Source organism: Passer montanus, unplaced genomic scaffold (assembly GCF_014805655.1).
Source record: "Passer montanus isolate IOZ18808 unplaced genomic scaffold, ASM1480565v1 scaffold81, whole genome shotgun sequence".
Taxonomy (NCBI): Eukaryota; Metazoa; Chordata; class Aves; order Passeriformes; family Passeridae; genus Passer; species Passer montanus.
In genome coordinates, this window is record NW_024373368.1 from 2,733,067 (window position 1) to 2,746,497 (window position 13,431).

Below are 13,431 nucleotides of genomic sequence, written 5' to 3' on the forward strand. Positions count from 1 at the left end.
CCAAGCAGACTTTTTTTCCCACATTATTTTTGCCGCACAGTGAAATAGACAAGGATTTCCCATCTGCCACATGAAGGAATGAACAAGGTACGGTTTGAGTATTTCCCCTGCTGTTAATGAAACTTCCAAAGTTCTCCTTCCTGCTAGTTTTTGGCTTGTGAAAGATTTTCCAGCAAGCCGATAAGTACAAAAGAAAATTAAACAAACCAAAACAACACCCTTACAGGCGCTGATGCTCGCTTTAACGCTTTGCGATTGTTTGAAATGACCGTCCCTGAGGGCGGGCGGGGTGTGGGGCCGGCCGGGCGCCCTCAGCGAGGGGCGGGGCGGCCCCGGCGGTGGCGGCGCGGACTCCAAGTCCCGGCGTGCCGCTTCAAAAACACAACATAAACCCCAGGGATAGATGAACTACAAATGAGAAAGAGGAAAAGATGGAACTGCACATCCTAGAGCACAGGCTCAGAGTGGCCAGCATAGCCAAGGAGAGCATCCAGTTGTTTACCTATGGATTAATCAAACTTGCTTTCCTGTCCTCTAAGACGAGGTAGGTGCTGGGGATGGGGCAGCGGGGGAGGGGGTGTCCCCCCTGCGAGGGGACAGGGTTGGGGGCGCATCCCCCTTGCTACCAGGGGACTGCGTGCTGGCAGGGCACCCTGCTCCTCTCCCAGGGGCTGGGCTGGGGGGCATCTGCCTTTGAGGGAGCAGGGCAACCTCCTGGGGAAGGGGGTGGGTTGATGGGTGCTCTCCTCCTTGGGGGGGAAAAATAAAGCAGGGTCCTGGGATGGGGGACACCCCTCTTTGCAAGGGGACAGCGTTGGGGTGGGGGTCACCGTCCTTCCTGCCAAGGGGCAGGGTGGTGGCACCCTCCTTCAGGCTGCTGGCTGGGGGGCTCGCCCTCCTCGCCAGAGGGCAGGGATTTTGGGGGGCGAGGAGGACACCTGCGTGTTCCCTGCGCACACCCCCCATCCCAGGACGGGGAGATGGTGCTGAGGGTCAGCGCTGGAGCTCGGGGTGTCCCCGGGCAGCTCGGGGGCAGCCCCCGGGCTCCTCCTGCCCGGCCGATGAATGGGAGCAGGTGGGGGCCCGGCCGGGCCGGCCGCAGGCTCGGGGCGCCCGCCGGACAACAAAGGCAACAACAGCAGCCCGAGGAGGAGGAGGAGTGCTGCTGGGCTTTTTCCTCTCTCGCTCTCTCTGTTTTTGTTAGGGTTTGCTATTTTTTGGTGTTTTTTTTTTTTTTTCACCCCCCGGATTGTTGTTCCTTGCAGCGCTTACAAAAAGAGCGGGTCCTCCACACGCGGGTTGGTTTAAAAGGAGCTTCTCCAGCGCTGCCAAACTGGGGGAGGACGAGGGGCGATGCATGCCCTGCGCTTAAATATTGTGCTGTTAACTCACTTGGGTTGTGGTAGCTTTCGGGAAAAAGAAAAGCATAGTGGAACGCACTGAAAGCACTGTCAGAATTATTTTTTTATTTAGGGGGAGGAAAGAAAATACTGTGGCCAGTTTGTTGGATGTACGTAAGGTGCTAGGCCTTTTGCACAAAACAACTTGAATTGCAATTGCAGATTCTTCTGTCTTCACTTAGTTTGTTGACTTCACGCTATTCAGAAAGAGAAATGGGAATGTAAATAACACAATTCAAACTCTTCTTGTTTTTCCTGCCTGATAATTAGTATTTCAGTTTTCTCCCCACATTCATTCTTGTATTAAGGTGGGAAATTTTCTTTGGCAGTAGGAAAATAATGAATAGATATTTAAGAATAGAAAGCAAATTAATTTGTTTTATTTCAAACTGTAATTCAATGCTCTCTGTTTAAATGCTTGCAGATGAATGGACCCATTTGTGGTGTAATTTGATTACAGCCCTTTATCTCTAACTTCATGCCTTGAAATTTCACTCTGATTTGGGGCTTGTCCCATTTGGCTTTCTGCTGACATTGTTTGCAGTGTAAAGTATATCAGCACCTTGTTTACTGTTGTCCCCGAATGCTCCATAGGGCATTAAAGGGTCCTCAGTCTTAAGCTTCTATTTTTATGTATTGTTTCATTGTAATTGAAAGTTGCTGCTGATTTTTTGAAGGTCTTGTTGCTTCCTCTCCCATGCTTAAAATGTCACTTTTACTGTCAACAATGAAGTCTTTAATCTGTCACTCTTAACGCATAGGCTGGAGTTTCATGGGGCTTTTTCTGTTTGTTTGGGATTTTTTATTATTTATTTTTATTTTTATTTTTTGAACTTCAGGGATGGTCCTGTTGCCTTTTTGTTTCCCATTACATTTCATGTTTTCAGTGTTAGAGAGCTGTGAAAGGGTCAGGGCAGTAAGATAACCCCAAAGGGGTTATCTTTTGGGATTTGTCCAGCTTTTGGGTGCAGCACCTGACAGTTTTGTGTTGTCTCTGGTTGCTGTGTTGTCTTTTAACATATACACTCTGAGTATCAATCTTTCCTTACCTTCCATGGAATCTCACTGATCAGGAACAACAGATGTTTGTGGAATGATTTGTTGGCATGGGAAACTTCTCTTTATTTCCCTTTTGTTAATTTTGTTATTTTTGCAGACAGTAGAGATGCAGGGGAAGCTTGTTTGTGTCATTCTTGAGACAACTGACAGCACTGAAACGCTTTCTCCTGAGTGCTTCTGCATGCCCTGGGGCAAACAAGGACCCTGCCCCACGGATCTTCTCTGATCAACATCATGTGTATAAGATGAGGGTATCTGGGAGATGTAACTAAGAACTGTTTCTCTTTCCTCCTCCTTTAGAAAGTGAATATGCTCAAAAGTAAGATGAGGGTCTCTGGGAGATGTAACTATAAATTTATGACCCCACTGTTTCTCTTTCCTCCTCCTTTAGAAAGTGAATATGCTCAAAAGTCAACAACTTTTTAAAAGGGTGCAAGACAAATCTCCTCTCTCACACACCCCATGTGCAAAGAATCCCTCAGGGGAGTGAAAGAGGGAGGGCGGTAGTCCACATCCCTGCTAATCTGTTCTAAAGAGATAGCAAAGATACCAGTTACCACATCACCTACGTTTTTCCCTGTGAGACTTTAAACAGAGTTTTACTCGTGCTTCGAGGCTGCCAGTAAGAAGTAATGATTTGTAGGACAGCTGTGATCCAAAGGGGTGACAATGACATCATTAGTATTCTTATGTTAGTCATGCAAGAAACTAGGGGTTTTACACAGCCTCCTGTGAGAAGTGATTTGGAGAGTCTCTTTCATGTTGTCATACATCAGGGAAAAGGGCTGGAACAGTTATTTTTTTAATCTTGCACATTTTTCTTAAACCCCTTGGGAAGGAAAAGTAACAAATCTCCCTTTTTACTTGGCCTTTTGCCACGCTCTCACACTCTTGCCCTTGTTCATGACACAAGTGTTTTAATTTAGCTTCTGTTACAATAGCAATATTTTCTGGTACAGGGAACAGCAATTTTGAGACTATTCTGATGGCCAGAAGCAAGACAGCAGCTAACATGGTGAAGAGGTGGTACCAGTAGTGAATGAAATAGTGGGCTGAACTGAGCTAAAAGAAAAATACTCTTAATCATAACTTTAAGTTAGGCATGAGGTATTTTATGCAAAGTTGAATTAAGAGAGGTCGTCTGGGAATAAATAATAGTGGAACTGCTAAGTAGTTACATTGAGGACTGTGCTCTTGGTGTTCTGCTTTTGTCAGTGCAGGCCTACTGATTTCAGCAGGCTCTGCCAGGCACCCCAGTGGAGGAGTGATCCCTGTCTTTTTTAGTGGCATGCTGAAGATTTGCATGTGTCTAATGTTTTTGCTGTTGCTGTCATCACCGTTCTGGTGTTTTATTGATTGTGTTGGTTAGGGCATGGTGCTAATAGCACCAGGGTTGGGGATTCAGCCCTCATACTAGCCACTCATCTAAGAGCTGGGCTTGATAATCTTTGTGAGTCCTTCCAGCTCAGCCTATTGTGTCTCTATGTCTGGCTTGAATGTTCCTTGGTGCCAGGGATTCTCACCTATTCAGAAGCTGTGCAGTGTGTTTGTTTATGCATGTAAATATAACAATTGTGTGTGGCTTCACCATTGCATTATTTTTCTTTTGTATGTGCCTCTGTGAATGCTTGCTCTCTGAGACAGAGAACTGTGCTCATCTGAAAACTCCTGCCTTCATCTCCCTGTGTGCTGCAAAATGAGCAGTTTCCCTTACACCAGTGTCTCTGCTTCCTTGGTTAAACTGTCTCATGCTGCTGGGAGCCTAAGAGCTGGGCTTAATAATCTTTGTGAGTCCTTCCACCACAGCCTATTGTGTCTCTGTGTCTGGCTTGAATGTTCCTTGGTGCCAGGGATTCATAGGAGTTACATCTGAATGGAAGGCAGTTTGGGATAATGCATGCATTGAGTCACCAGTGCATGCAATAGATAGTAGGAAGGTGAGCCTACCCTTGTCTTTGGAGAGTACATAAAAATATATGGAGAGTCCAGAAAAATAAAGTGAGGTCAGGGTTCTTCCAAGCACTGGGTCTATGTCATGTAGTTATCCTGATTTCTGGCTAATGCTTTACTAGACCCCTGAACATCTGGAGTCAATGCCAACAGGTTATCTTTCCTGTCTGTTCCAGTACCTAATACAAAGATTTGGTGGTAAGCAGTGAAGTGGTTGAGGGAGAAAAGTATTATTTAAATTGTAAAGCTATTCAATTATAAATAGAATAAAGGTGAGCAGTTAGTTTGTTCACAGGGCTGGGTGTTTAAATTACCTAATTGTAGGTCATCACAAATTTTAAAATCTGAGGTTTTTTTGATACTCTTTGGTTTGAGATTATCATTATTTATCAATGCTGAAGAGAAGGAAAAAGTTCTGTATGTGTAAAGGATGAGACCTTGGTCACCTGAAATGTTTAAATGCAGCCATTCCAAAGGCATCTGTCACTCTGGGTTCTTTTTCAAGGTGCTCCAGTTTCTATATATTGGTGAGTTGACACAGAATTACAGACACTTTGCAAGCTTACAGGTTTGGCACTACATACACATGGCTGTCCATGTGAATGGGATGCTTTCCAAAAAAGCTAGATGGGATGTAGTGATCCCACTACAATGGGATGCTTGGAGGCAGAAGGTATTCTTAGTGTGGAGAGGTCCTTAAAAATATTCATTCCAATAAAAATGCAGCAAGAAGTGAATGGGGATAAAATGTACGGAATAAGTTGGATTTTCTTTGGGTTTTGAGCAAAAAATAAAACTAGGTTTGTTGTCTTTATGTTTGTTGTGGTATTTTTGGTAATCTGTCCATTTTGCTTAGTAATAATTGACACCTCTACTTATGAACAGTGTGCTGTTGCTATTAATATAAGTGTTTCTCATTCCCTGATCACTTGTTTACTGTATAGGTGTCCTGAAATTGGAGATACTGTTTAAAAGGTCTATTTTGGACTTCAGAATATAATAGGACAAACAAGTGCTTAAAATGTGTCTGTGCATCATTTGAGGACATTGAGATCAGCAGTCTGTTTCCTTTGGTATGAACTCAGACAAACACATGTTGTTTATGCCCTTATATGAGAAGCAGATCGGCCTGCAACACTGGATGATTAGCTGGCAAAGGCAAGTTACTCCTATTGTTAAAACCTTTTTTTTTGGTCTCTCATGGCTCCTGCCATCCTGTGCGTGCTAGGAAGACCACTGAGTAAAGGCTTTTGCCAGTTATAAGATCATATCTACTCATTTAAAACATATTGCTCATGTTTCCTTTTGTTGTGGCAAAAACTCCCAAATGCCTTGAATATTTTATTTTGTTTTCTGGGTGTGTATATGTGTGTGATATCTGAGGTGTGGGGACTTCTTTTTCAGTGTGATTTGGTGACCATCTGTTACAGAGGGAGTGAGTGCTGATGTCCAGACACCACGGGAGGCTGGAGTGATGGGAAGCCTCATGGCTAAAGCTGCCTGCCTGCCCTTCCCCAGAGCACTCTGCTGCCCTGTTTGTTTCACCATGGGCATTTATGGTGCTGAACTTGCTGGTGGATGTTCAGGATGAGTAGAGCTAGTGAGAATCAGCTAAGTGAGTAGGTGGAGAGAACAGAATTTACTTGTTTGGGCTGAGGAAGTATATAAGCTCTTTAATTGTGGATGTCATCAGTTTGTGTTGAAGGCTGCTGGGTGTTTCAGCTGCTGCTGGGCTAAGAGAGCATTCTGCAGTGTTTTAACATGTTAAACCTTGGAAGGAACAGAATTCCTTCCTGATGGTCTCTTACTGTTTATCTACAAATGTTATTTTTTTCCCTTTATTTTCTGCTTCTGGCACATGGCTTACCAGTGGGGCACTGCCTGATTTTCTCTTTCTTTGCCTGGCAGTTCTGTCAAGCAGTCAGTCCTCAACCTACCATGTGGTCCCATCAGGCTGAGGTTGATGCCAAGTCAGAAACTGACAGGAGTGCTTTAGAAATTAAATGAGATTCAAAAGGTGGGATGGAAGTACTAGATCAAACCCAGAGTGTAATGAATGCTGGGCAGCACCATGTGCTGGAGAAATGTTGATTTAGATATTGTACTTTTAGAATAAATAGAGATTTGCCTGTAGTTGGTAGTGGGCTAGTTGTTTACCCTTATTTCCCATGTTTCAGTTCATTGGAAAAGCTGTCACATAGATGAGATGCATCACCTGTGGATAAGGCAGAACATCAGTTAAGTGAAAGAAACATCAATGGTGCCTGCTCATGTTGAGCTGAGAAATAGAAAAAAGGAAAAAATACTCCTCTTTTGCCATGTAACTCATTGAAGATCCCCTCAGATGAATGGTTTTTTATTACTTTGAGGTGAAAGTCAGTATTTAAATTCAAAATGTGGCTTTTATCAGTTAGATGGCTCTTCCTGCAAGCTGGTACTGATTTGCTTCAGCAGTGGAGCCAGTGCCAGGTCTGTTATGGGAAAGTATGAGTACTGGGCATTTGTCATCTAGAAGTAGCAGCTAAATTGTTCATTAACACAACCCTTCTACCGAATTATAACTTAAATTATAATAAAAAACTTAAATCTCTATTTGATAGTTGAGTTCTTTGACAATGCCTTGGTGATTCTCTATGAACATGTCTTTTTGTTGATTTTTTTAAAAAATCTGTTTAGCACACCACCTCATTTATCCAACACACATCTTCTTAGTCATCCTGCGTGTTAGAGTTTTAGGATATTTGGATAAAGGCTCCAATTTCTTTTCTCACCAGAAACAGTATGGATTTGTTCTTTTGTTTACTGCCAGCTCAAGAGTAAACTCCAGCTCTGATCTGCTGGTAACTGAAGGCTGGTAAAGGAAGAATTATCCAATAAGAATGTGAGGAAATACCTCCATTCATTATAGTTCAGAATCAGCAGCGTAAAGCCTCTGAGCTGCTGTTAGCATTTCAAAGTAAAAAGGTCTCTTCTCCCCACCTCCAACTCAGCTGAGTTTTGTGTAGATAAGATATATTTGCTAAGGAAGAAAACAACAGGCAAAAATGTTCTATTATGGCACAAAAGAAATGAAGATTGATTAGGCCAGTTCCATGACTGTACAAGCCCTTGTTAGTCCCAGATGTGGTACACAGTTTTACTGTGCTGACAATTGAAACAGAGAATCTGATCTCATTTTTGTGGTCTTATATATAACAAACATTATGTACTGGTTATTAATGTTTTATTTTCACATCCAAAGAAATACAGTGAACGCCTGAACTTTTTCACCAACCAGAACAACCTTACTTTGGTCTGTTAAGTGTGGCTTACTAGAGATTAAAATAAAAAGCCTACTTCTGATCTGTAGCCTGCTTTAGGAAGCTCCCAGTAGTAATACCAGAGATACCAGATCTGCCAGCAGATACCAGAGCTGCTGTTTAGCACAGAGTTGGCATGTGGAAGAGAGAAGTGGCAAGTTTGCTTGGTGACAAAAAACCATTCACTCATCCTTTGGGGACCTCTGAGGTATGCTTTTGTGGGGATGCCTGGGTAGGCAAAGAGATTTGTTTGAAATTTTGTGGTCCAGTTATTGTTTAGTAATGTAATGGAATAAATATTTTTAAGATAGTTGTGCTACTTATTGGCCAGTAATTGTAGAGAGATGTAGGCTGTTGTTGATGGTAAACTGTCCTTGACCCAAATTTTTTTCAGTACAAATTGTTTATAAAGTAGGAACCAAACCCTCTCAGGAGTGTGAATGTGTTTGACTGAGATGTAACTGTAAAGGAGAAGTTCATCTTTTCCTGTGAAGTTTGTGTTCTTATTATAGAGGATACCAGAGATGGCATAAAGTGTGCCTATTTAGGAGCAAAATGCAACCTTTAAGTCTTCTGCAAAGTATTCAAATAGATGAATTTAAAAAGTTGATACTGGGGGAATTTCTGAACCTGAGAGGGGAAAATTTACAAGTTTCGACACGGGTGGAACAGTTTAAAATGTATGTGTGACTCTCCCTGACTTTTTCTGTTCATACTTTTTAAGAATGTTACATGAAGAGAGTCTGGGTAATGATATGCACTGGTTTTAGCAATATCTGAATATTTATCCCAGTTCTGTGGTTAAAAGATCAGTATTCAGCCCTTTCTTATGCCATGCATGTTTCTACAGAGTGAGTTGGTGGAAGTTGATAAGTCTGAGACCTTGACTGAAATGGCCCATGTTAATCTTGTTTAACATTTGTAGCTTTTATTTCTTTCCCTAAAGAAAGATTGACTCTTTTCCCTTGATAACCTCTAAGGCACTCACTTGCAAATAAATGTAGTCTTGGAAGAAAAAAGGTAGCTCTTAATATTGAGAATATACTCTGCATGCATGTAAGCAACTGTATACATTTACATACATTTGCTTAGTCTTTATTTTGGTGTTTTTTTTGAAAATGATGGATGACTTATCATGATTAGTCTTTCAGCTGTGATCTTTTTCAAGCTGCTTTTGGGTGGAAATCGGAGTTTGTAACATGGAAAGCAAACATTTTCATTTGCTCTTTTTAAACTAGTACACAGTATTAAATGTGCTAAGTATTTAGGAAAAAAATCTCAGCTTATTTTGTGTTTATAACTAAGCAGTGTAACATGACCTGTACTAAACAAATGAAGCCAGTGGTGACTTGAGACTGTGCTTGGCAGGACATTGGAGCTGGGAGGTCTCAGCCTTTCACACCTACTTCTTATTTGCAGACTGGAAGAAGAAAACCAAGTTTACTTGTCTTTCCAGTTCCTAATTTGTTTCCTAACCTGGAATTAACTAGTGATCATTTTGAACTAAACCGAGTAATTTGAAATTAGGAAAATATTCACTCATCTTACGGAAGATAATATGCTGTCAAAATCTGGTGTATTGATAAGTGGACTGGTTACAGTGGCTTTGTCAGTGACTTCTCCTCACCTGATGTGTTTAATTTGCTTTGGAGTAGCAAACATATTTTGATAAATGTTATTTAAATTATCTCACACCTAAGATATTATCTCTGCAAAAATATTTGGATTTCAGGTGTCTTTATATCAGATGAGCTAATGTTGAAATAAAATTGTGCTCTTAGTTGTTTTCATATTCAAACTACTTGGTTGCAGAAGGGTGGTGTTTCACTTTCACTGCTGTAGGGATAGATTTCAGGCAATTTATGATATACTGAGATGATGTGTTGGGAGTTGCATGTTATTACCTATTTGGCATTTTTGTAAACCAAGCAGAGTTTTGTTGTGTGTAGTTTGTTTGCATCTGCTGAGCCAGTGAGGTGTGAAACCACACACTTGTGGCTCAGTCTTTCTTGAGCTTCCTGCAGGTGAGTCTAGTTAGTGGATGGTTTTCTGCTGTGAGTGGTGGGACTGTGTCCTTTGCAATGGTTCCATCTCACAAATGAAGTGGTCACAAATTGACATAGATTATATTTGTTAAGAGATTTTTCTTCAGGTAAAATGCCAGCAATGTAGAGTGGTTATAGCAATTTTTTTTTTGCAAACAAAATCAATGCTTCGTTATGGAAAATAACATGGATGAAGATACCTGCATTGCAGACAAAGTACAGATGTGCAGAACGACTGGAATCCTAAGGAACAGGGCATCATTTTTAACACAGATTTTGTTTTTCAGTGAGTATTTTCTTGTCCCTACTCCTGGCATACGGTGTAACAGAATTTTTATGACTACCACAAACTGCTTTGCTACACCAGTTTGATGTTGCTAAACAAAGAAAAGTAAGCAAGAATTGGGTTTGACCAGAGCAGGCTTTATGGTTTAATGGTGAGAAAGATGAAGGGAGGTGATAAAGGCCAGAGCTGGCCTTGTGAATGAGCATGGATGGCTTATGACTGCCCAGGAGCCTCATGTGGGACTGAGGGTTAATGCAACAGTGCAGCCTCAGGCTTTTGCTGCAGTTTTCAGTCCAAGCCTGCTACATTGTCACAAACTTAGGAAATAGCAAATCTTCACGGAATGGATGAGATCAAGAAGGATCTCTAAAGATCAGGTAGCCCAACCCCCCAGCTCAAGGCAGAGGCTGCTCAAGCAGCTTGCTCAGGATTTTGTCCATTGGGATCTTGTGCTTAAAGCCATGCATGGGGCTTTGCTCTCTGCTGTGTTAACAATGTGACCTCGTTCACATTGTAATGCTTTGCTCCGTTTGGCATTACTGTCCCCACAGCATTATAATGTGTGATTGAATGTCTCATCTCAGCACGACCAAGTGTTTTTGAAACTTTTAAGTGAAACTGTGCAACCTCTTGGTTGTGGAGAGAACTGTTGGTATGAATAAGACTGTGGCTGTAGTTTATTGGTGCTTTGTGAGCATTTCAGGTGAAACTGCTTATTGCCTTTAAACTGTGAAAAACTAGCTGAAACAAAGTAGGTGCCAAAAAACTCCATAGCTTTGTAAGAGCAAAGCTTGCCTTGGGAAAGGGCATGTACTCACTTCTGTGCTGGTGCAGACAACTTAATTACAATTTGTAATGATGTTGGATAGATGCACAGGACTAATGAAGCTACTGCTACCCAACCCCTCTACATGGAAGTTTCATTTGTGTCCTTGACCTAACTAAGAGAAAGTTATTAGAATGATATGAAGTCCAGATGTGACTTAGTTTGACTTTAAGTGCAGTATTGTGTGCTGCATGCCCTGCAGTAAATGTGATGCTTTGGTTATTGTGCAGTTTCTGAAATTCCACTGTAAGAGTGGTCATGTGATGGAGCCTCACTGTAGGGAAGTGTTTTCTCTGTACTCTTCCTATTGCTATCCAGTTACTCCAAGCATTTCTGAGTGGTTCTTACAATTCCTGTACATACAGTCATGCTGTTGGCCTTATGCCTTATCACATTACCCATCCCAGTGCTGTATTCCAGGGACTGCTGGGGTTTGATCCCTGGACAAGTGCTCTGTGTCTCTATGTAGGGAAAACCTGATGTCTGAGGATGGGTAAGTTTATAAGGCAAGAGTTTGCATGGAATCACTGAGCTGTCCCCTGGTAGCTCTTACGCTGTGACAGGCCAAAAATACTTCCTGTTTGCACAGGAGTGTGAAATCAGGCCAGAATGATTAATGTAAATGTAAATTTATGTCTTCTGTACCCATTTGAATGGCTTTGTTCATTCAGATGGTGTTTGAATTGTAATTTTAGGCAATGATTTAAATATGAAGTAGTCTTGAAACAATATAGTTGCCTATTGGCTTTTAATGATCTTGTGAAGCAGTGTATTTTGAATGGATGTCTCATTATAAAGGTGATAACGACCTAACAATTGGTGGCAGAAAAAAAAAAGAACCAAGCCAGAAATGCTAAATAATATGTGCATGTGTAAGTTATATTCTTCATGTAAAATTTGTGTCCAAGATGTCCATGAGCATGTCCACGTTTGAAATTAATTTTCTTCTATGTTTACAGAAGCATTGAGGCTTAAAACTGGTACATAATTGGCTGTTAATCCATTTTTTATAGCCTTCCATGACAAGTTACTGTGGTTTATCACTTTTTGAGATTTCCTACTACCATAACCATGTGCTTTCTTAGAGATGAGTGGATGGCCACACTACATAAAATCTATCATAAAGACAGGATCTATCTTTAGGTTCAGTCTCTGTTGGCTGGATAACTTAGGGTGTACTTGGAGTATTATAGCAAAGCAGTTGATGAAATTCCTGTCCCTGATTGAACAGTTTCCATCTCCAGTGTTTTGGAAGTTGCTGTTAACTTGTTGTGTGTATTCCAAGTTCAGGAGACTAAAAACACCAAACCACCAAACATCAGACCCCCTACACTTTGAAGCCAGCTCATTTTGTTTATGGTACAGACTCACAGTTGGAGTAGTGTGGCTGTGGGCTGGTTAATTCAGAGTTGGAGTAGAAATTACTGACTTGTTAACTTTTCTTTATTCAGGAGAATGAATGGTTAGATGATTAGATCTTGTAAGGAGAAAAACTATTTATATGGGTATAAGGTGTGTGACTAGCAATGGTATTAACCTTTCTTCAAAACCTTAGGGGAGGCTTTATCTATATGTATTACTAGTATCCCTCTTTGAATATTACATTTTCTTACTTTGTGTTTTTACAGTAATCATTTTTCCCTTTCACTTGGGTTTGAAAAAATTCAATGACAGGAGCAGCTCCTGGATTCAAAATAGACTGGTACTCTTACTTTTTCCTAGGCCTGTTAAAACATACTCCTGGTTATATATTCCTTGCAGAATCAGCACAGCAAAAAAGGACATGAAAGAATTTCATCTGCTCCTCAAGTAAGCCTTACATAAAACAAAGTTAAAAATTAATTAGGACTTACCTTTTAAGCACTTGTTAAATCTTCTCAATGTCAGGTTTTCTTCCCACTTAAAGTTCACTATATCAAATCAATGGTAGGTACATGATAATACTTTCCGAATCACCTAATTTCCATTTAAAAAACCAAGTACTTGGGTACCCCAAGGCTCATTGGGTGCCAACAGTGCTTGGACTCCAAAATGGCTGTTGCTGTTCCAGCAGGAGATGCTTAAGGGCTTTAAAAAATTTGCCTCCTGCTCAGACTAGCTGGTAACTTTTAGGGCAGAAGTAAAGTAAAAAGACACCAAAGGGAAGGAAAGGCTTAGTGTGGATGCTCATGTGGGCAAGAGTGAAGATATATATTTCTGAGCATTAGTATAGAGGATCAAAAATGGGGGTCTCTGTTCTTCTCTCTTCTCACAGCCAGGTGTGCTGTGGGCTGCCTTCACTCCATGTCTCCAGCAGCACCTGTCCCCTGTGCTGCCTCAGCAGTGCTCCCTGCAGTCCCTGGCCCCCAGAGGTGCTCCAGGGTCACCCAGCACAGCGTGTGCTGGCTGTGCCTCTGGGAGCTGGGCAGAGGAGGAAACTGAGGCACGTAGGAAGATGAGTCCCTTACTGTCCTGGTTTAGGGCAAGTTTGGGAGAAAAACCTCTAAAGGGGTTCCTCTAGAAAGCAGATTCAGCTGGTTCAGGAAATATTCCCTTGGAAAAAGAGTGTTTATTTAACAGACAAAGC

At 41.6% G+C, this 13,431-nt stretch overlaps 1 protein-coding gene across 3 annotated transcripts in view; it reads left to right on the forward strand.

Annotated features, from left to right (window-relative positions):
- The first annotated feature begins 364 nt into the window (after nt 1-364).
- The window catches only part of CASTOR2 (cytosolic arginine sensor for mTORC1 subunit 2), a 121,997-nt gene continuing 108,930 nt past the window's right edge, over nt 365-13,431 (forward strand). For 2 of the 3 annotated variants that reach the window (XM_039732920.1, XM_039732922.1), the window contains exon 1: nt 379-544. In XM_039732920.1, coding sequence (XP_039588854.1) covers nt 432-544 — 113 coding nt within the window. In that variant the 5' untranslated portion in view covers nt 379-431. Of the gene's footprint in view, nt 545-13,431 lie in introns of all 3 variants that reach the window. The other variant, XM_039732924.1, reaches the window with a different exon arrangement.